Here is a 21,708-nt window from a genome sequence, read left to right as displayed (position 1 = left end):
TTCCCCTGCTTCCAGTCTGTGATGCGGACATAGCCAGGCACCCTGACAGCGCCGCGATGGACAACTGCGGTCGATGCATTAAAAAAAAAAACAAAAAAAACAATGAAAATGTGGAATGATTATATTGCGTTAGCTCTTGCCAACATTGACCATTTTAATTGGTGGCATCCTGGAAATAGGCGATGGCAGCCACCACCAAAATTGCTATGCAGGAAAAACCCTGAAAAAGCACTAAGTGCTTGACTTGAAGCAGTCTTAGTCAACTGAGGGGTCTGACTGATGATGTGAATCTTTCCGGGGGCAGCCCTAAAAATTACATGGGACATCTTGTGCTGTTTTACCAAAAAAATTGTTAATCCATTTATTGAGAAAATACTGTGCAGATTTTAGCCAAAAACAGCTCTTTTGATAGTAATGGTTGTAGACCCCTGTGCTAAGCAGTCAAGAGGTGAACCTGTTATACTAGTCCCAACATCAACTTATAAAACATTATGACTGATGATGTGTCTTTATCTTTTGATATGTTACTTAGTATGCTTGACAAGTCACAGATGACATTAACTTGACACCCCCCCATCCTCATTTTCCTCTTACCCTCTAGTTGAACATGAACAGCGCTCCAACCTTCATGCATTTCCCCGCCAAGGGTAAGCCCAAGAGAGCTGATACATTTGACCTGCAAAGGATTGGCTTTGCTTCAGAGCAGCTGGCCAAGTGGATTGCAGACCGCACAGATGTTCAGGTACTACACACACACACACACACACACACACACACACACACACACACACACACACACACACACACACACACACACACACACACACACACACACACACACAGACGTGTGAGCACATTTGCAAAAAACGCACAAGTGGTACATAGAACCCCGGTATAGCAGACAATTCAGTGTGGTGTTCTGTTGTTCATAGTTTGTTGTGAGGTCTGACATTTCTGGTTCTGGTAGATGGATTTACCAATAGGTTTTAAAAAGCTTTTTGCTAAATATATTTTAATACTATAACCATAAAAATAAATACTTTTGAAATAGGTTGCTTTGCTTTTACACATCAAATTTTCTTTCTGGATGGTGTGAGACCAACTTTTTAAGGAGGTCTTGTAGGATTGGATAGTCCATAATAGCCTTGATTGGCAGCTTTCATCACCCTCAAAGAGGAACTTCACCAATATTATGCGCAAGTCTGTTTATAGGCCATGAAGAGCACTGCTGTATGTGCAATGCTGAATAGGTGGAGCTCACTTTTAACAAACCGATCTGAACAGTGAAACAGCTTTTTTTGCACTAAACAGGTTATGTCTGTCTGTGCATGCTTCGTTTTTGCTAAAGTTGGTTCAGTGTTGACTGTGTCGTTGGAACGGATGTTACACATGCAGTGGGCGTTGGATGCCCTTGGCTTGGAGGCACTTAAGTTGTTGGCACCTAAGAGATCAAATCTCTGACCCTCTGACTACAGTTTCTTCTTCCCTGAACAACCTGTCAGCCAAGTGCCGGCAGACAGAGTCCAAGCAAACTGCTGACATCCTGTTGATGGATCTGGATTCAAAAAGCTGCCTTTCAGTGAAGGCGATGGGGAGCACTTACACTAAGTGCTAGCTTTCAGGCACTTCAATGTGACTTTTTCACATGAATTAAAACAGAACAGAAATGGAAAAAAGCAAGGAAGGGGGTTTTTGTGTTAAAAAAACAAAAAAAGTGAGATCAATACATCTGTGGGATGCAGGAGCTCAAATGAAGTGAGTTAGAGAAGAATGGGGAATGTGGAGGGGCTTATACTGTTGTGCAAACATATCACATTAGTTCTTGCTGTACTTTTCTGTTGTTTTCAGTTTTATAGAAATAAAACTCTGAAAGACTATATGTATTACATACACTGTCACACTCATTAAAGATTAAAGTTTTTTAAAATATTTTCTCTGCCTTGTTTAAAACATAATAATAACTAAAAGTAGATAGTGCTGTTATTGATTATTTATAAAACACGCATATTTTTTCTTTGTTTCATCATGTATTTTTTTTCTCTCAGACACACATATACTTGGTTGTAGGCTTGGCTGGAGACTCGTGCAGTTTAGCTGAGCCTTGAACTATCTTTCTTTTTTTTTCTCTCGTTCTCCCTGAATTATGCACACGAAGGTTTTAATTCAATAACACTTAGCAGCAGCAGATGGCACCCACATTTTCATTGGTGATATAATCAGAGTTGGTGACACGTACGCGTTCTGTCGATTGGAACATTTTACCCTTGCATCTGTTAATAGCAAACACAGCATGTTGTCATTTTGGCTTTATGGCCACACACACACACACACACACACACACACACACACACACACACACACACACACAAAGAGAGAGAGAGAAAGAGAAAATGAGTGAGAAACATCCAGAAGTAACAGAAGAGTACTGACCTTCATGTACTAACCTGGACTGTGGTTGTTAAAGTTCACACAATTCTGTGTAATCTGAGCTGTTCCTGAGTTTTTATTTTTTACCTTTTGAGAGCAAACCCATTATGCTGCAGCTTACCGCTGATGACACTCATTCCAATTGGGAACTAGTTTACAGTTTGAAAACATTTGACAAATCCTACTTTTGAAAACAGGAAGTGTATGCAACTTCCTAAAAAGGACTATTAAACATGCCTTTCATCATGTCATGTAGTATCTTTTTTTTCAATAACAATTTGCTTGAAAGTTATAATGACCACTTCCAGGCTTTGGGAGAAGGACATGAACCAAGGAATCTTTTTTTTTATTGTTTAAAAATGGAACAGATTTATACTTTTTTTTAACTGTCTTTTGAATATCTTCCTTCCAGAAGAGTGTGGAAAAAATTAAACATGAAAAAAAAACCCTTTAATGACACCTGTATTGGCAGCCTAAAGATAAAATTGTACTGCATTTGCTCTTATGCTCACAATTGGCACACAGTGACATAAAAGAAAACGGACCTGGGTGTTTATGGTGTGGATAGTATCCTAATTGCTAAACCATGACTTTCAATCACAGATGCATGTTTTTTCCACCCTTTTTTTTTTTTAGAAAATTTCTCCCACACACTCACACACACAATTTTCACAGAATTTTCCGCTCTGAGGCTGTACTCAAATGTTTGCTATATTTTCCGCTACTACAAGTTATATTTGAAATTATTTCACGAATTCAAGGTTAGGCCTTTTGTTGAACATGAAGGATGAACGTGAATTGGAATTTTAAAACAACTTTGACATTGACATTGACCCACTCAATATGCAATAACAAAACACGTATAAATAGCTTGTGTGTGTTCATTTACAATGTATTTCATAGGTTCAACCCCTCTGCAACCATAAACAGCAATTATAGACATAAAAATGAATGGATGAGTGTATTATTTTATTATATTAATTCACTTGTCTTAAAGCCAAATATGAAGGATGTTTAAAAAACAGTATCACTGCACTGAGATAATCTCAGTATAATTAGACCGTTATACAGTTGCACTAACCTGAGATTGCCAGACCAAATCATGAATGCAAATTAGTCTCTAACGTCTTGTTATCAGTGACACAATCTGATAGACCTACAACCAATCAAAGCAGCAAAACGTGACATAGTGCTGAGCTACATGACTACAGTGTCCAGAGACGAGCTGTGATGGTGTAGCTTGAATGTGTCTATGTACAAGTGCTGCAGTCATCTTGGATGTGGGAGCCAAAAATGGCATCATCACATATTTTGCATAAAGTGTGAAGACTCCACAATTTGTCAGTCATTGTCTGAAACAGCTCCATATTAGATAAAACGTTGTGATTGGCCTGACACTGGCCATGTTGACCGGAAGTCTGTTTGATAAGGATTAGGGCTAAACTTATCTGCCAGAGCAAATGAAACATGAGCTCGTATACTCATCTGGATTCCAAGCTACAGCTGTACAGTGATGTAAAATCTATGCTTCATCTCTCTCTCTCTCTCTCTCTCTCTCTCTCTCTCTCTCTCTCTCTCTATCTCTCTATCTATCTATCTCTCCAGATTCGTGTCTTCCGTCCTCCTAATTATTCGGGGACTATCGCTCTGGCTCTGTTGGTATCGCTGGTTGGAGGTCTGCTGTATCTGAGGAGGAACAACTTGGAATTCATATACAACAAGACTGGATGGGCTATGGCTGCATTGGTATGACGCACAAATACACACACACACATACGCACATTGGGTTTTAGGTGGGAACCTTTTAATCCACTCTGAGAAGTTAAATATATGCTCAGCCAAAAATATCTGCCTTCATAAGCCAGGAACACACTGTAAGTCAAGTGAAACTGCTCTGGAAATAAATTGAGTGCAGTAATCTCACCTCATTAGTGGAATTTTCTGCCCGTTTTAACAACACTTTAATTTTATGTCTCAGAGTCATATGTTGAGAAGAGAAAATTTCACACAGACTCTTTTAAAATTCATGATAATAATACAAGTATTTCCATGCTAATGATGTTTCATTCACTCTCTCTCCTGTCTGTCTTTGTCCCTCTCTCACTCTTTCTTTCTCTAGTGTGTGGTTTTTGCGATGACATCTGGTCAGATGTGGAATCATATCAGAGGTCCTCCCTACGCCCACAAAAACCCCCAGAATGGACAAGTGGTATGAGTCATTTTTTTTTCTATCCATCTCATTTAACATTCCATCGTCTTGTTGCCTCTCCTCTTGTTTTCCTTCTTCCTTGCCTTTCTTTGCTTGTACCTTGTTTTCTGCCATGCTTCCTTCTCTTTTGCTATCATTTTTTGTTTTGTCATGTTTTGAGCAAAAAATGTACAGTAAGGGTTAAGATTAATCAGTTTTATGGCGTGATTAGTGAGGCTGTATTAGATAAACTATAGGAACATCTGTAGGGCTTTTGGCCCCAAGTAAGACGCACTCAGTGCCATTACCACCTGCTAACAGGTCAGCACTGGGACAGTGTGTGTTTTAGTGGACAGCTGGTAGCAGTCATTGTGTGTTAATATCACCTTGGAGGCATGTCAGAGTCAACTTGGACCAAGCAGAAAGAAAGACAGAGGGGGCATAGAAAGTTTTTCCGTTTTTTTCTTTCTAGCATTCTTTCTTTCCAGAGCAAACGAATGAGGTAAATTTGCTTTAAATACATACTTATGTATTTACAATATTTTGTTGTCTGCTTCATACACACACACATGCACACAAAGCCTTCCACAGTAAGCCAGAACCCAAGAATACAAAGCAGTGTTGTTGTTTTATGAAAAAGTCAATTCAGCTCATGCAGAGACTGAAAGGGATTGGTATTCCCTACAGCAAGCACTCCTAGAGAATACACACAAACACACAACAGAGGGGAGGGCACAAACACACACTCGTAAAGTCAAAAGAAAAGAAAATAACTAAAGAAAAAAAAGTATCACAACTTCCCTCTTGCCCCTTCCCATCTTCTATTCCATACGGTACGCTCCCTTTTCTCTTGTTCAGTGTAAAAGGCACTCTATTTGTCAGGCTCTGTTGGCTCTGTGTCATTTTTCAGTCTGTTTGACAACAAATAGGTTACACCCTCATCCTATGTGTAGCTCTCAACAGTAGCTCCCAGCCGTCACCCCATCTTTCTCATCCCCTGTTATTTCCCTATCTCGCCACTCCACTCTCTTTGCCACTTACTTTGCCTCTGAAGCACTTTTATTCTGCCAGGACAAGCATCTATAGGCAAAGATGCTACTATTATTTGAGATAGAAAGTAAAACTATTGAAATCCTAATTGATTCTAAAAACGATTGGCATTGCACCCATGGCAAGAGGCTTGCAGTTCAAGGATGGACCAATGTATTGGCCACACGTTAGATTCAGCTGATATTTGCCTTGTTGACGGTCATTCTATCAACAAATAAGATGACCTTCAAGTATGGCAGTGGCCCATGTTTTTCTGTTTTGCACATTAGTTGTGCGCAGGTTAAAAGGCAGGGCTAAAGACTGGTGGTATCCAGTCGTCTCGATAATGATAGAAACGTGTTTGGGATGCAAATATCAACACTTGACAGTGCTTTGGATGTAAGATCCAGACACCAAAAATCAACTTATGTGTCCGCCTGATACGCCTCTGGACGGTGTCAGGTAAAAAACAAGGCCAGACAGTACAGGTCTTGGCGTTTTTATATGGCAGCAGACGACCAGATGGCATTGTGTCCGCATGATACATGGAAGGTCAGCGTCACTTGAGAATACAGTCGGACAAAACCTGCCATGTCCTCATGATACACAACAGGATAGCATCAGGTTGAAGCGCTGCTGGTAACGACGTAATGCAAGGAGTGCGAGGGTGCCTTCAGGGAGGGTGGGAGTGGGAGGGGCGGTCCAACAACCTCAGACTTTCATGTAGGAGTCCGGTGTTTGCTTCCCATCTGATCATGATAGGTTTTTTTCTACACCTTACCATATGTCTCCTTTCCTTACTCCTAACAACCCATGCCCTTGTAACCATTCGTGACAACATGTTTGTTGACATCCTGCCGTTGCTTGCCATTTGGTTTTGTTTAGAATTAAGATTTATTTGTCTTTTACATGTTTTATTAACAGACATAGTTTGGATTGTAATTGTCTTGAATCTACTTCAGATTAATAAAAACTTTAGCTACTTGGCAAATATTTTTCATGCTCTAAAGAATAAATATTAGTTTAAACAACAGTTAACCATCTGGTCGCTTTCACTCATGAGCAAGAATCAGTTTTAATCGTAAAGAAAATAATAATTTGACACATTTATTGTGATAATTGATTGATATTGATTAAAAGGAAAAATAAACTTTATTTAGTAACATTTTTGGCTATATTGACCAGCTCAGTCACAACCTTTAGTCATCGATGTGTCAATTTAGTACATTTTTTCTGCAATCAGCTGAGGATCTTCTTTAGGACTGGTGCGACTGCAGACGTGCAACATTTTTCCCTTTGTTTTATTCTTTTAAGTCTAAGCTCTCTTCATGCCCTTGAATTTCAGTATTCATAATGACTCCCTTTTCCATTTGCCTCTTTCTCCATTCTCCACTTTTATTTTCACTGTATCTTTCCTCTCTGCTCATCAGTGAAATCTTCTCCCTCTCTCTTTCACATCTCCGTATGTCCTCATACCCTGGCATAGTCTTCATAAGAATGAAGTGCAGTCAGCTACTTTGAAACAGTCCTACCTGCCTGCTGCTGCTGCTGTCCTCTCGTTCTCTTGGCTTTGTATGAGCTGAGCAGAGCGATGAGGGCGCCATTAAAGCTTTTGACGTAGTGAAGTGTTGAAACAGCATTTTAGATAGAGACAGAAATTAATTCCCTAACTGTGGGAAGCAGTAGCCATAGGCACCTGATTCAAATGCAAAGGTGAGCAGGTCATAAAAGATTTATTACTGAGCATGCAGAAAACAAATTATACCAGTTAGGAGCAGAAAGGCTGAAGAGCTGGCGGAGGGCCCATTGTGTGCCCTGCTGGAGATGGGCTACAAGTTTACCAAGAAAGTTCAGGGTTTTATGGTTTGGGATTTTAGCATACTGCAAAGGCAGCTTCTGAAACAATTGAAAAGAGTTAAATGAAAGTGTTCAAAGAATGATGAAAATGTGTAACAATAATTAAGTTAATCTTGCTTTTTCTGTGTGCAACTAACAATGCATGCTGTATTCTTAATGAAAGGGGTTTGCTATCTTAGAGACTAACTTCCAGGGAAGTACTTTCAAAGAATCACATGACATGACATGTCATTGTCAAAATAACGAGTTACCACAGTCAGTACTAATCAGCTGCCTATACAGTATATTTTAAACCCACACCACTTAACACCCGCACCCCCTTTTATATATTCAGTATGTTATTGCTCATTTGAATATTTTTTTGTCCTGATACTATGCAATTTAGGTAAGTGCAAGATAAAAATGGGAATGTAGGTAAAAAGCTAAGTACCTGCCATGACATTCAATGCATTATAATATGTCATACTGTTATTAAACAACAAAATGGATGGTATGAAGAGCCACCTTTGCAACACTGTGTAGTAGAAGCTTTTTAATATGTTATTCACAATCTTGTATTACGGCCGCCTGTGGCTTGTTAGATAGCCACTTCAGCTTTTGGTGTTTGTAGAGAGAACAGCCAAGCTTAACTCCTTAAAAGCTTAGGAATTATTTAGTTTCATGAATTCTACAGTATTAGCAAACATATTAAAAATAAGAAACTTTTTGTTTATTTTTGTAAATTAAATTAACCCAAGGAGGATGCATAATACATCTCAAAGGTCCAGTGTGTAGGATACAGGGACATTTATGGGCAAATATTGAATATTATATTCATAACTATGTTTTCATGAGATTATAATTACCTGAAAACAATCTATGTGCTTAAGTTACCTTACAATGAGCAGTTTATATCTGCAAAAGAAGCGGGTCCTCTTCCATGTTGTTCTACATCAAATGTCAACTTCCAAGCCTGAAAATGAAGCCAATACAGAGGGCCAAAAACTGTAGTTAATCGAATGGCCTCTTGAGGCTGGTTCCAAAACAGAGTAAATCCCTAGAGACTCCCATGTTAAAATGCCCAACTTTACAGCAGAACTAAACTTGTTTACAGCCTTGTACGAATAACAGTATTTTTGGCACCTGTGATAAGTTTCACTTCTGCAAGCATCATGAGATACCTCTAAATCCTACACACTGGACCGTTAAGTGTGTGCTCATTTTAAGATGATCCTTCCATATTCTTCTCACCAATGCTTATATGAGGTAAACTCCCAAATGCTGCTAAAATATAAGGTGCCGTATAATGGAGTCAAATGCTTACAGTATATTACACATTTCAAAAATGTTAGCTCTGTCAAGAGCTTTTACATTGGATTGCATTATATTGCACACAAGTACTTTTTAAAGGGACCATGGAGTGTATCTGAATTTAATGTGAAATTACAGTATGTGAACCTGTTGAGAGGAGGCTCTGCTGTGCTCTAACCTCTCGTTAAGCCCCCCATAGGCCTAGCCTCATAGCCTACCCTTAATCATACTTCTTAAACAGCTCTAGCGTCATTGATAACCCTAGTGACTTGCTTTAACCCAACCACATTTTCTTTGGCTTCTAGGCCAGATTGCTATTTTGGAGCCACCCAATCTAAAGAGCTGCAGAGATAGTGTCATTAGATCTTGTGTAAATGGCCTTTATCTCTCTTTTAATTCCCTCCCCCATCACACCTTTTCCACCTTCACCCCCCCACCTATGCTCTCTTTAAATGCCTCTTTTCTTCTTACCCTGTCTGCCAAAAGTGAACAGCTTGAAATGGGCAGATGATATTGAACTGATACCTGCCTTATCGTGCCTGTTCTACTTTCCTTCTCTTTTCGTGTTACTTCCTCACACCTTCCTCTCTAATCTTCCACTCCCCATCCCCCCACCCCCTCCCTAGACAGTGTAATTCCTTTAAAATGATGAGCGAGCAAGGCCAGGTAGACTATATTGAAAGGATTTGTCAACTGACGAATGGCACAACCAAGCAGATGAAATTGTAGTGAGCGTCTCACTGTGCAGCCAAGAAAATACTGCTAGCTCAGACAGACACACACACGCACACACGCACACACACAGGACATAGACGCAGTTAGGCTTCAACAATTGTATACACACACCTACATGGGGCATAACCAAAGCTCACATACAAACAGGTACTACTGCAGAAATGCACACAAACTCACACAAAGTATAGCAACCCACTCAAAAAAACTACAAACAGTCATGTACATCAAAAAGTCTCACAGCTGAACTGCTTTTGAGCCTTGTGAGAAAGGAGTAGAGGTCAGGAAAAGAAGGAAAGGGTAGAAGTGCCTTATTTGAGTTTTTCATTGTAAAGTTTTGTATTGAAAATTGTCTTGACGAAGTTAAAATATTAACAAACTGTAACCTGTCTCAGCCTTGAAGGAGGGGGGATCTCAGAGAAGCAAAGGGTACATTTGTGAAGCATTTAAGCCAGTGTTTCTTTCTTGATTTTCACTATCACCAACCACTTCATTACTTCCACACTATTGGCTGATGACATTTTCATATTTCCAGCTGATTTCACAGGATTGGTTGATGGCTGTTGGCAGCAGCATTCTCTACATTACTGCTAACCGTTCATATTTTAAAGAAACACTGCCGTCACTTTTATTGGCTCTCTGCAAATAGTTGACTTTTAGCTTGCAGAGGGCATCAAAGTGTGTGTTAGTGAATGAGTGCTGCTTTATTTTTTTATTACCTGCACGTGTGTGTGCGTGTGCGTGTGTGCGTGCATTTGATTGAGTAAGGGAATACTTGTGAGTTTATCTGGGTGTTTTGAGCCGATATGGAGAGAATTGAACAGTGTAGTGAAGCAGTGAAATAAATGGTCCTTTAGGCTGGATATTTGTTCAGACCAGAAGACATTGACCATCTCTCTCTCTGTCCCCACACTTGGTCGCCTTCACCCAAGAACCTGCACAGCCACACACAAAATGATTGGAGCCATTGTATTTCACAGAAAACTGTAAATAAGAACCATTTATTCAACACAAATGTCCTGAAGGTGAGAGAGAGAGAAAGAAAGAGAAAAGTAGAGAGGAAATTGGTGTACAAGGAAAGATAGAGGACTTGCTGGCGAGCTATCACACCAGACAGCCAGGTTAGCACCAGTCAGTCACAATAATCCTCAAATCTTCTATTTTTGTTGTACTGGACCTTTTTTTAATCTGGCATTTTGTGTTTAGGATTGTACATGTTTTTTTTTTAATAAAGAGGTGCTACAGAGAGAGAGAAGCTCTTTGTGTTAGCTGATTTTTGGTAGCAAGCTAGATATCTCCGTTGCTAATTGGGTAATAAGTTCACATTTATTATTAAATAATAAAAAACATGAATCATTGACTCTTATGTCATAACTGCCTGTAAACCATCCCTGTTTTGTGGCACATTTATTTACTGGAACAGAGCAGGTTTTAAAGGTCAGCACTGTTAAGACAACTTGCCAACAATGCCAATTTGGGGTTCAGTGTTGACTTTGACGATTCATAATGGAGCAGCAGGTGATTCGTTCATTGCATAGCTGTAGATGAGCAAGGGGTGGATCTGACTCATAGACACTTTCCATATGCTCATAGTGACATATTGCAAACCGCCTGTCACTCACTTTAATTATATGTAAAGGAGTGAGTTATATTGAAATAACCCTCCTTAACTATAGAGACCAACATCGTTTTTTTTCAATAGGCTGTAAACATGTTCATCTCTGTTCTCAAGTGGGCAATTGAGGAACTCCCGTTTTTTTGTTGGCTTCATTTTTCAGCCTCGATGTTTGTTTTCGATGCTAGAGTGACTGAGCCATTACATTGAAAATCATCAGACTCACACTCACTGTCTAACACACCCACACATGGGATGCTTCAGCTATTTGCCACCAAGATAATGCATTGAAGCAGTAGGGGGTTAACTGCCTTGCTCAAGGGCAACTCAGCAGTGGTAAATAGTAAGTGAAAGTGCAAAGTTTTTTTTTCTCTTGTTCAGCTTTATTTGGACAGCCTGTGGATTGAGCCATCAGTTTACTTAGCCGCAAGCCTGCGTGTGTGCTCCTTTTTTTTTTTTTCTTTTTGTTTTACAGCTCATTGCCACCAGATGAAATCCCCCCCATATATACCTGAAAAACGAAACACAAATTAAACATAGTCCTTTGAGGAAATAAGAAGTCACCTCATTTTCCTGATTGACATGTTTTTAAAAAAATAAATATATAAAAAAGCAGTTTTTAAATGGCTTTAATTGACTCTTGGGTAATTAAACTGAACTCTCCACGGAGTGTGTAAACATTGAACTGCATAAACAGTGAGTAGATAATGAGATTTTAAAGCATCACCTGAATCCCTAAAATCGACTACCATATTTGTTCAAATGAAGTGTTCAGTGAACCTGCCCACAGTCCCTCAGCTGTACTGGATAAATCCCCCCATATGCTCTCAGATCTGGTTAGTTAGACATTTAATCATTGATGTGCTGCAGCTTGTGTCTTGTTTAATAAGGAAATATTTAAATTCTTACAATCAAACAAAAATCTTGAATTGCTTTTTTGCCAACTGTTAAACTTTCTAGGACTTATTTCTATTTTTGAAAAAAAAAAATCTTTTTTATTTTTTTTTTAGTTTACAGGTCTGATTCAGTTCAGGGTTATCATCCTGCAAACAGTCATTCCATTGGGTTTCTCTTTCATGCTCTGGTTTTCATTTTATGTTGCACGTATTTAGCCGGCACTCTTACTCAGTGTACCTCACAAGGTTCACTTCCTTGATTGCCTATCGTTATACCCATTCGCAACAATGCACAGAGTCATACCTATCTTTTGTTTATATAAATGAAGCACATATTTCCACTCCATCTCTCTTCTTCTCTGTTACTTACTCTTTCTCCTCTCTGTTCTTTCTGCTTTGTTGACTTTTCATTTATCCCTCTTCCTGTCTGAGTGCCTCCTGACCTTTACCAAACAAAACACACACACACACTCACACACACTATACACACAAATACATGATACGGGATGAAAAAGGATGAATATAGCTATTTGTAAAGGTTATCTGGCCCACAGCTATTAACAGCTAACACTACAGCAGTTTGGTGTTAGAGAGAGAATGGTCAAGTCAAGAGAAGGCGTTAAACTCATTGCTCATACATTGTGTTATCAGTGTTGACATAACTTGCCACTGATGCCAACTATTACATTTTTTTATTGGTGCTTAGGTTCCTGTCAAGTATATTTTCTATGACATTAAGCACACTAAGATGTGACACATTAAGAAAATTATTGACAGCCTTTTGTGAAAGTCTGTTCTCAACCTTATTTTAATACAACAATAAACATGTGAGATGCATATGGCCTTTCTCTGTGTGTGTGCGGGTGTATATGTAAATGCATATTATACGCCTGCATTGGTGCAGACACCTAATTTGCCTCGAAGTCTGACAAATGGGCTGTGTTATGCAGTTCTTATATAAACAAGGCTTTTTAATGTCAATGTATTCAAATGAGTGCATGAACACAGACACACTCAGTGCTGTTCACATCTTGGTGCTTGTATTAGAAAGAACGTAAACACGTATGGACCTGAGATCTTGATCTAAGAGCATGCTAATGTAAAAAAAAAAAAACATACTTTAGTAAATTATCCTCAGGGGAGGTGGTTGAAAAGGTCTAGACATATTTTAGACTTCTAACGTTGATATAGATTTTTGATTGAGCTAACCTTTTACCATTTATTATCTCGTGACTCTCTGGAGGAATAATCTCATCACTGAGTTTATATTTTGCATAGACCTCTCTTTGTGTTCAAATTATTCAGTGCATTTTAAGTGTTTATTATACCAAAGGATATGGTAAATAAAAAGGTGGGTAGAATACTAATTGTCTTCTCATTTGCCTTAGACAACCTACAATAAACATTGTTTTTCCTAGGCATGCAAAGCAATTATGCAATGATTAATGCTGAAAAATTCACAACATAATAATTAATGTTGGCTTTAACAGATGGGTCAATTAATTGAGTAAACTGTCTTTGACCATTACATCCCAAACTATAGAGGACAATTTTACTCGTTTTACTTGTCAGCCTGATTCTTTCACTTACACTACATTGTTCCATGTTATTTAAAGACAAACAGACTTGATGTTTCGAGCTCATTCGCAGAAGTGGGTCTCTTAAGAAACTAATCCATCAGATTAATTGGAGCAGCAGCAGATTAAAGTTGTACCAGACAGCTCCACAGCGTGAACCTGCCTAATTTTATGAAGGTGAGCCATAGTGAAGCTATTTAAAAAAAAATGGTATGTGTCAGCATGCTGTGTGTTAAAACAACAGTTAAAACGACATTGACATGTAACAGCATGTAATAGTTCTGTTACAGAACTAAATGTGAAGATGGCTTGGTTTGGACAACACTGACTACTAAGTGAGAGATTTTAGTGCTGATATTTTATATTTTTCTTATTGCACACAAACTCAATGAGAAGACCAAAAACAATAAATCAGTCCTACTAACAAGTATTTCCTGTATGCAAATCCTAATCTCCATCTCATACTCCTATTGTTTACCAGAAAGTATTATTATATATCAGTGAGCCAAAAAGTATCTCTTGGTGACATGTTTCTCCATTCAGTTGAACCTGATCACTATTTTTAGTAGATCCCCGATACACTGTCATAAGTACTCACTAGTGGGAGTGTAACTGTACACAAATGTCACGATTTGGTTCATACCCCAGTTTTGGAGTCACTGTTCAGTGCAACTTTCAGTTTCACTTTTTTTTAAATTTGTTTTGAACAGGCATTAATACAAGAGTCAAGGACAGACAAAATCCTGACTGGGGAAGCATTTTGACAACTTTGGTAAACTATTCTTTATTTTTGAAATAAGAAACATTTCTGCTTTACACAGTACGAACAATGAGCAAACCTTATCCACAAATTTAACAAGTCAAAATAGACTATAAAACTGAAAAGCATGTTTCATACTTTTAAATTAAAAAGTTAAAATAGGGTTTTCTTTTCCTTGATTGACACATTCCAGGGGGGATGCTGTCAAATGTGTTTTAGCATGTTTGATGTATTCCCCTGTACCAGTAGACCCATGCTGACACATGATCCTTATCTGATACATAATTCTCTCTCCATTACTGTTGTACCTGTCCAGGTCTTCCGGCTCCCTCCTTTCATCTGGGCTCGCCATAGTTTTACTGACTCATATGCCAATCATGATATTGTGCTGACCTCAGCACAAATTTCCAATTGCATACAGCTAAAAGAGGAACTTTGGTTCACCATGTTGGTTTGGCACAAATGTTCAAACCATTATAGCCATACTCATTCGTGCACCAGGTGTGCATAAATGCAAAGCTTAGAGTAGTTCACTGCATAAACAATATTTACTCCTGCCTAAGAACCATTTGCTTAAAATCAACAGTGCCCAGCTGTTCTAGGTAATTGCTTTCTTTTTTTAAACATCTTGAAAATGTACTTTTAAGACTGCATGAATAAGTTGTGAAGTACTGAGAAACTTTAAATGGCTGCAATCAGGTGCTTGCCCATGCCCTTGACAGGTGGTCAGGCATTGTGGCTCAGATTAGATGTGAGACAGGCGCTAATAAAATTCAAGCATTGACACATTCTGTTGCATCACTTACAGATAGGGGTGATTTGTATGTTTAAAGCTTTATACACTTAACACATAAAAGCTTTTGTTTCTTTTTGATGTACATTGGTGAAGGTTCTTTTTTGATTCTCCAGATAAGCTTTTGTTGAAGGGACTAAGTTCTCTTGCCTTATGCTTTCAACACATATGTAGTAGTAAACTGGTGGCAGAAGCACCTGAAGCTGTCTTCATCTATATGTAATATACTGTAGGTGATTCATTTATCTCAGTCCATTGTTATTTAAATATATGTAAAACAGGTCATTTTTTGAATAATACCTGGCTATATTCAGCACCAAAACACATTTCAAAGGCTCCATGTTCCAAACAAGTATGTGGCCTGCGTTGGTAACGTGTCTGATTAAGTAAGAGAGAGAATGAACAAGTTAGAGAGCGTGACACTGAAGTAAGCTTTTCTACATCTCCATGTTAGCACAATGAGCTGTGGCTACTTTTTCTTCCAGACCACCATGTTGTTTTACGTATTTCTAATACACACGGCCACAGGGACTCACACACGCACACACACACACACACACAGACAAATTCTTCCTAAATAGTGTCATTCACAAACCTGCATTTACTCACTGGTTTTCAGTATACACATGCACAGCTACATACACTGAAACACACACACTCTCGGCTCTGCACACTAATGAATGGAACTCCTGCATTCTAATCCATCAGATTAATTGGAAGTGCCTGGCCATGGATTGAGGAATTTTTCATCCCCCGAGCACTGCTCTTGCTCATAGCCACTATCTTCAGTTTCTGTTTATGTTGAGGAGGCAACATGCTGAGAGCGGTGTCTTGAAAAATAGTATGAAGTAATGTTTGTTTAGTTTTGAAGAGATTTTCCACCCCAGGATACTGATGCAGTTGTGTCTCATTAATTTGTTTTTTCCAGGCTTTTCAGTTCTTGCGTGATGTTTTTTGTAATTATTTTGTTCTCTACCCTATTCCCTTTAATCTTTCTCATATACTCGCGGTGTACTTGATTTAGCAGTCATTTCCCTGAGTGACTGTTCAACAGTCTCCCAAAAAGGCGACTGAACTTCTCTCATTCAATTAAGGTTTGCAAATGGGATAGTTACTTGGCATTTTATGACATGGCACAGCTGTGCCATTCTCTCAAAGTACCTCTATTTCAATGCCTCATATTTACTTTACTTTACTTTACTTTTCGCTCATGCCCTTGCTCATTGAATCTCTGATAAAATCAAGGATCAATTTTTTCAATCAATCAAAAAGAGAAACAGCATTTGTTTCTGTAACAGAAACCCAACTTCACCCTGGGCTTTTTTTGTAAGACACTTGTTATGATGTTGAAAAGACAGATTGTCTTCAAAGAAAAAAAAAAACAGGTATTTTTAAGTTGAGACTCGTTCAGTCACCTGATTACATGAAGTAACAATCTGCTTTACATCATCGCCTTTAAAAGCACATCATTTTGGATTTGTCAGGGTTAAGTTCAAGTCTCAATTCACAAATATTACTCTGAACTACATAACAAGCAGATTGCAGCTCCTTAACCACACTTGCTAAAGATGAGGCATAACTATACAAAATAGTGACGTCTGCATAAAAACATAATTTTGTATTGCTAACACTGCAGCACAATTATTTATATAAATAGTGGATAAAATAAGACCCAATATGGACTCTTGTGGGACACCATTTTGTACATTCAAAAAGCTAGAAAACACACCATCAGCTTGGACACTTTGCATTCTACCACTCAAGTAGTTTTCAAACCACTGAACCATTTTGGAAGAGAGTCCTATGTAAACAAGCCTTTGTAACAAAACAGAGAGGTCAACTGTGTCAAGAGCTTTTGTGCTGCTATATTGCAGCACAGTATTCTTTTGTGTCAATTGCATCTATGAAGTTATTTAAAACCTTCATTGTGGAAGTGACTGTGGTGTGTTTTTTTTTTTCCTGAAATCAGACTGTAAGTCATGGATAATTCCATGTCTTAATAAAAAAATCCCTTGAACTGATTACATTTAAGTCCTTTCAAGACCTTAGCTAAAACAGAAAGTTTAGATATGGAAATATAGTTGTTAGGATTAGATAGATCTCTGCCCTTCAAAAATGGGACAAAATGTGCCGTCTTCCAAACTTTCTAAAGTCAGGTTAAAAAAGTTAAAGGCTCTCCAATAATATTAGCAGCAATCCTTAAAAAGTAATCATATTTACACTTGTTTTGTACAAAATCTCTGAAGTAAGTGCATTTGTGTGCATGAGATTGCTGCTATAAATCAGTAGTTTGCTACAACATACTGTACACAAATTAAATCTGGTGCAATCCAATGCCTTTATGTTATATTAAATTTAGCTTCACAGAGGAGAGTTTATTCAGCTGTGTTTATTTTGCCACACTCTTTCAATGTTGCTCTTGCGTTTAAGTCTTTATGAATAGCTGTAGTTTGTGGTGTTGTCAGTGTCAGTGTTTGTAAGACTGTCTACCCCTATAAAGTTTCATAAAGGTAGGATTTATTGCAGAGCTGTTGTATTTGAGTGTATTGGATGTGGCTCGGTGTACCTTATAAACTGGTAACTGAGTGAATGTATAGGCCCAGATAAAGAAAGGGAAGGCTCTCATTTTAAATGATTGCTGGACCAGAGTATAAAGGAGGACCTGTAAAACACCTGCCATGTTTCATTTTCAAATGTTCAACATACAAGGCAATTTGAGTGCACAACTAGACCACATACACAATAGCATAGTGCTTCACAAGAATGTTGGTTAATCACCTCCCAAGTCAATCTCCTACATGCTTATCCAAAATCCAAAAGCCACTAAGAATGTTGTGTCAGCAAGATAAAAATAAAAGATGTTTGTGGTTTTCTATACTTGTTTCTTGATTTAATTTAAGAAATTAAAGATAAAGATTTCCTCATGCAGGACCGAATTGAACTGGCATTCTCTCACATAGTGATTAGGAATGCAAAAAGCAATCTCTCACCAACTTCCAAAAAGTGCAGCGCAACTAAGGCAAACTCTTTTCATGGTAGTAATAAAGAATCCTTGGTTTGTCAGTCAATAAAGAAAGCAGCTTGATAACAATTCAAAACTCCCACTTAATGCAGAACAACAGGTCTGTGTTGAAGACAAAAGGATCCGTTTCAGCCTTGAGCCTTTGTCGTCTTCATGTCTGCTTTCAAGTGCAAAAATTCTTCATTTATCTCCACTGAAGCAAGAAAAAGCTGTCCACCCTTTACTCCTCCTCCTTTGTCATTTTATATTCATCTTCCCATCCTTATTCCTGTCTGATAGGGAAAGAAGTGAACACCAGGGCAGTCAAGTGGAAAAACAGATCCTAGATGTGCCGTAAACCCAGACGCTAATAATCTGCTGGGATTCAAACAATGCGAAACACGCTGAAAGACTTCCTTCCTATCACTCTTCCATTTGTGTCATTTCCACACGACTTCCACATTGTCTTCCTTTGTCTGTTTCTCAGCTTTGCTCCCATCACACACAGACACATGCCAGTCGAATTGGGCCTCTGACATCTTATCAGAGACGCTTGCTTGTGCAGAGTTTCAGCCTTAAGCATTGTGCTGTGTGGGAGACTTTTTTCAATGGTTGAGACAATGGCTGCTGACTGTAACAGGCTGTGATCTATACAGAGAAAAATGACACGTTGAAGTGATGTGTCAGAGTGGTTGGCGAGATGGAATACATTTACATACAAATGCATTGTCAGAGTTAAATAACAATGCTAAATGTAAAGACTTTGCAAAGGCTAAATGAATGTCCTTATGCACGTTCATGGGATTTGATAATCATCAGTCACCATTAAAATTGCCATATAAGGAAATGCGTTCCAGTACTGTGCCCTATCTGTACATGAGTGTTACAAAAGGGCTTGGCTACTTGTGAATTTCATTTTTACCTAAGAAGAAATGAATTGTCTTCCATTACTTGGATGTGCCTCTAAACAGTAGAAGTTCAGATAAGTTTTTTTTTTCATCAGAACCATGGCCAATCAGTTTTAACAAAAAATTCTGTTTCAGGACTGCTAATGCAAACACCAATTTGACATAGAATACTGATGACAGTGGACACTGATATTCTCCATTTAGAGTTTGGGCAGTGAATGCAAGTTTATTCAATATTTTGTGTGTCTGTATGTGTAAATGTTACTGCACGGTTAGGTTGACCTCTCTGCCAACTCAGTGAAAAGGTAGCACCTCTATTCGCCTACACACTACACGGGAGAACTCTTTATGACTCACACTACACACATAAACACACATGCATTTTCAAATTGTTCTGCAAACACAAACAGAAACACAAATGGTGTTTGTAAGTTTGGCAAAATCATGTATGGTTGCATCATACACACAAAAGCAAATTGCTGCTGTTAAAACCTGCCCTGGGAGGAAAAATTACTTGCCACTTTGTTCTAGATCCCATGTGTCCATCATGATGAAGCAAAACAGGAGCTGGAACTGGGCACCATTTTGGCGACAGCCAAGCCCACTTTACTTATATTGGGGACAGTTATAGTACTCAAAAGATAAAGAGATGTTGGGCATCATTTTAAGCCAGCTTCTTAAGCAATTAGAAGTTTTTCTCTCGGAATGGTAGACTTTTACTCTCTCTGTAACTTAAACATTTTTCACAAAGGTTATGGCCTTTTTTATGAATGATTTTCCAAACTGTCTTTTATTCATTGCTTCCAACTTTTCCGTTTGATTTTGCTTACCGGACAGCCCTGCTTTTCAACATTCATAACTTAACCCTTTATTTATTTACTGCATTTTTATTTATTTTTTCAATTTGAAATTTTACTGAGGATGTAATCCAGTGTGACCTTTTTTCAAGTGTAATGAACAATCTTAAAGTAATTACGTCTTTTATTCTGTGTTTCTCTCCCTGACAGAGTTATATCCATGGCAGCAGTCAGGCTCAGTTTGTGGCCGAGTCTCATATCATCCTTCTACTGAGTATCCTTTCACTAAAGCATTTGGGTTTGTATGTTTCATGTGTTGTATACATTTATTAAATTAAGACACAGGGCTACAAAATCCAAATCATCCATAATAGTTTAGCTCTCTGTGAAATGACCAACAGCTCTGCTCAGCGACAAATTCCTTCAGTTCTCCATTTGCTTAAACAAAGTGCATGGGAATCTGCTAAGACTGTAAACTTGTGGCCGAACAGTCGATTGGTTAGTCAACAATTGGTTAGATTGGTAGACAATAGTTGTTGTTGTCCAGCACTCATATTTTTTCACTTTGTGATGGTTGGTCTTTGTGGTATTTTTCCGGCCTCTGCTCCACTGTGATTAGACCACTGGTGACAGCGATGAGTGCAGCATTTTACCCAAATTGAAACATTTTGAATTTAGATAAAAAAGACATTCAGTGTCAGATCAGTAATATGGTTTTATTCTACTAAGTCTCCAAGTTCAAGGCTGGGTTACAAAGCTTCTGAGAAGAATACGATCTCACTGCAGCCCTTGTTGGGACAGCAGGAAAGTTAACATTAGCTTCTGGGCTAGAAATTGTAAGTCTCTCTCGAGCATTAAGCGTTACAGAGATATTTAACATAAGCATCATTGTATAAGACATTGTCAACCCCAGAGTTGCCTTCTAAAGTGTCCAGTATGTCAGATTTTTCTTCAGTCCTGTTTAATGCTCAGTGGTAAGGCGGACTTGCACACGCAGCTCAGGTGGAAAAGCGATACAGTGCAGCGATACGGTTTATTTTCAGATAATATTACATACATTTTTCACTTAAGACATTCCATTTGCCTGAAGACAGAGTTAACCTGCAATTTAGCCAATCTGGAGATAACATGCAGATTTTTTTCCTTCCATCCATCAATTGTATGATTGAAGAGTTGGTAGAATTTCAGTCTACCGAGATTTTCTTTGGTTGATTACAACCCAGGAAGCTACCGTTCATGTCTAAAAAAAGCATCCAGTTTCTCTTGCTGCTACATTTATTTTCCCAACACGAATGCTTTGTCATCTGTAGCATTCTCCATAGGGAGGCTGCCTGCTGGACTGAACAAACAGACAATACAGAGACGAGAGATTGTCCTCTTTTAACTTCACCTCCTTGCCTGATTTGTTCCAAATTCAACCCCTGATGATAGGCTGTGCCTGTGTGTGTGTGTGTGTGTGTGTGTGTGTGTGTGTGTGTGTGTGTGTGTGTGTGTGTGTTTGCGTACTTTTGGCAGGATAGCTGTTTCTGTTTGTGTTTGTCTTCTTCTCTGCTTGTATGCCTGTGTGCACTTGCGCCGGTGCTTTTGTATGTGTGTGGGTAATGATACCGTTCATCCCTAGCTGTTGTGTTTGCCCCTCTGGGAAATAGCAGGTCCAAGGTCGCACCTGCTGCAGAGCAATATTTGTTTGTCCACACTAATGCAGTTTATTTTTTTTTATTTTCTGCCCATCTGATTACATCTAAATGAAACACACACACACACACACACACTGCTAAAACACACCTACCCTTGTTATCTGTACAGGTGGTGTAAACACACACAACTGTCATAGATGC

The 21,708-nt window shown here is 38.5% G+C and overlaps 1 protein-coding gene across 1 annotated transcript in view; it reads left to right on the top strand.

Annotated features, from left to right (window-relative positions):
• The window catches only part of tusc3 (tumor suppressor candidate 3), an 82,649-nt gene that overhangs the window by 41,394 nt on the left and 19,547 nt on the right, over positions 1–21,708 (top strand). The window contains exons 4-7 of the mRNA XM_042485169.2: positions 602–742; positions 4,033–4,173; positions 4,547–4,636; positions 20,081–20,144. Of these exons, the coding sequence (XP_042341103.2) occupies positions 602–742; positions 4,033–4,173; positions 4,547–4,636; positions 20,081–20,144 (436 nt within the window). The remainder of the gene's footprint in view (positions 1–601; positions 743–4,032; positions 4,174–4,546; positions 4,637–20,080; positions 20,145–21,708) is intronic.

The sequence above is a fragment of the Plectropomus leopardus genome, chromosome 3 (assembly GCF_026936395.1).
Source record: "Plectropomus leopardus strain MGB_pleo_1.0 chromosome 3, ASM2693639v1, whole genome shotgun sequence".
Taxonomy (NCBI): Eukaryota; Metazoa; Chordata; class Actinopteri; order Perciformes; family Serranidae; genus Plectropomus; species Plectropomus leopardus.
Note: the sequence above shows the minus strand (reverse complement) of the source record. Positions and strands in the feature narration are given on the sequence as shown.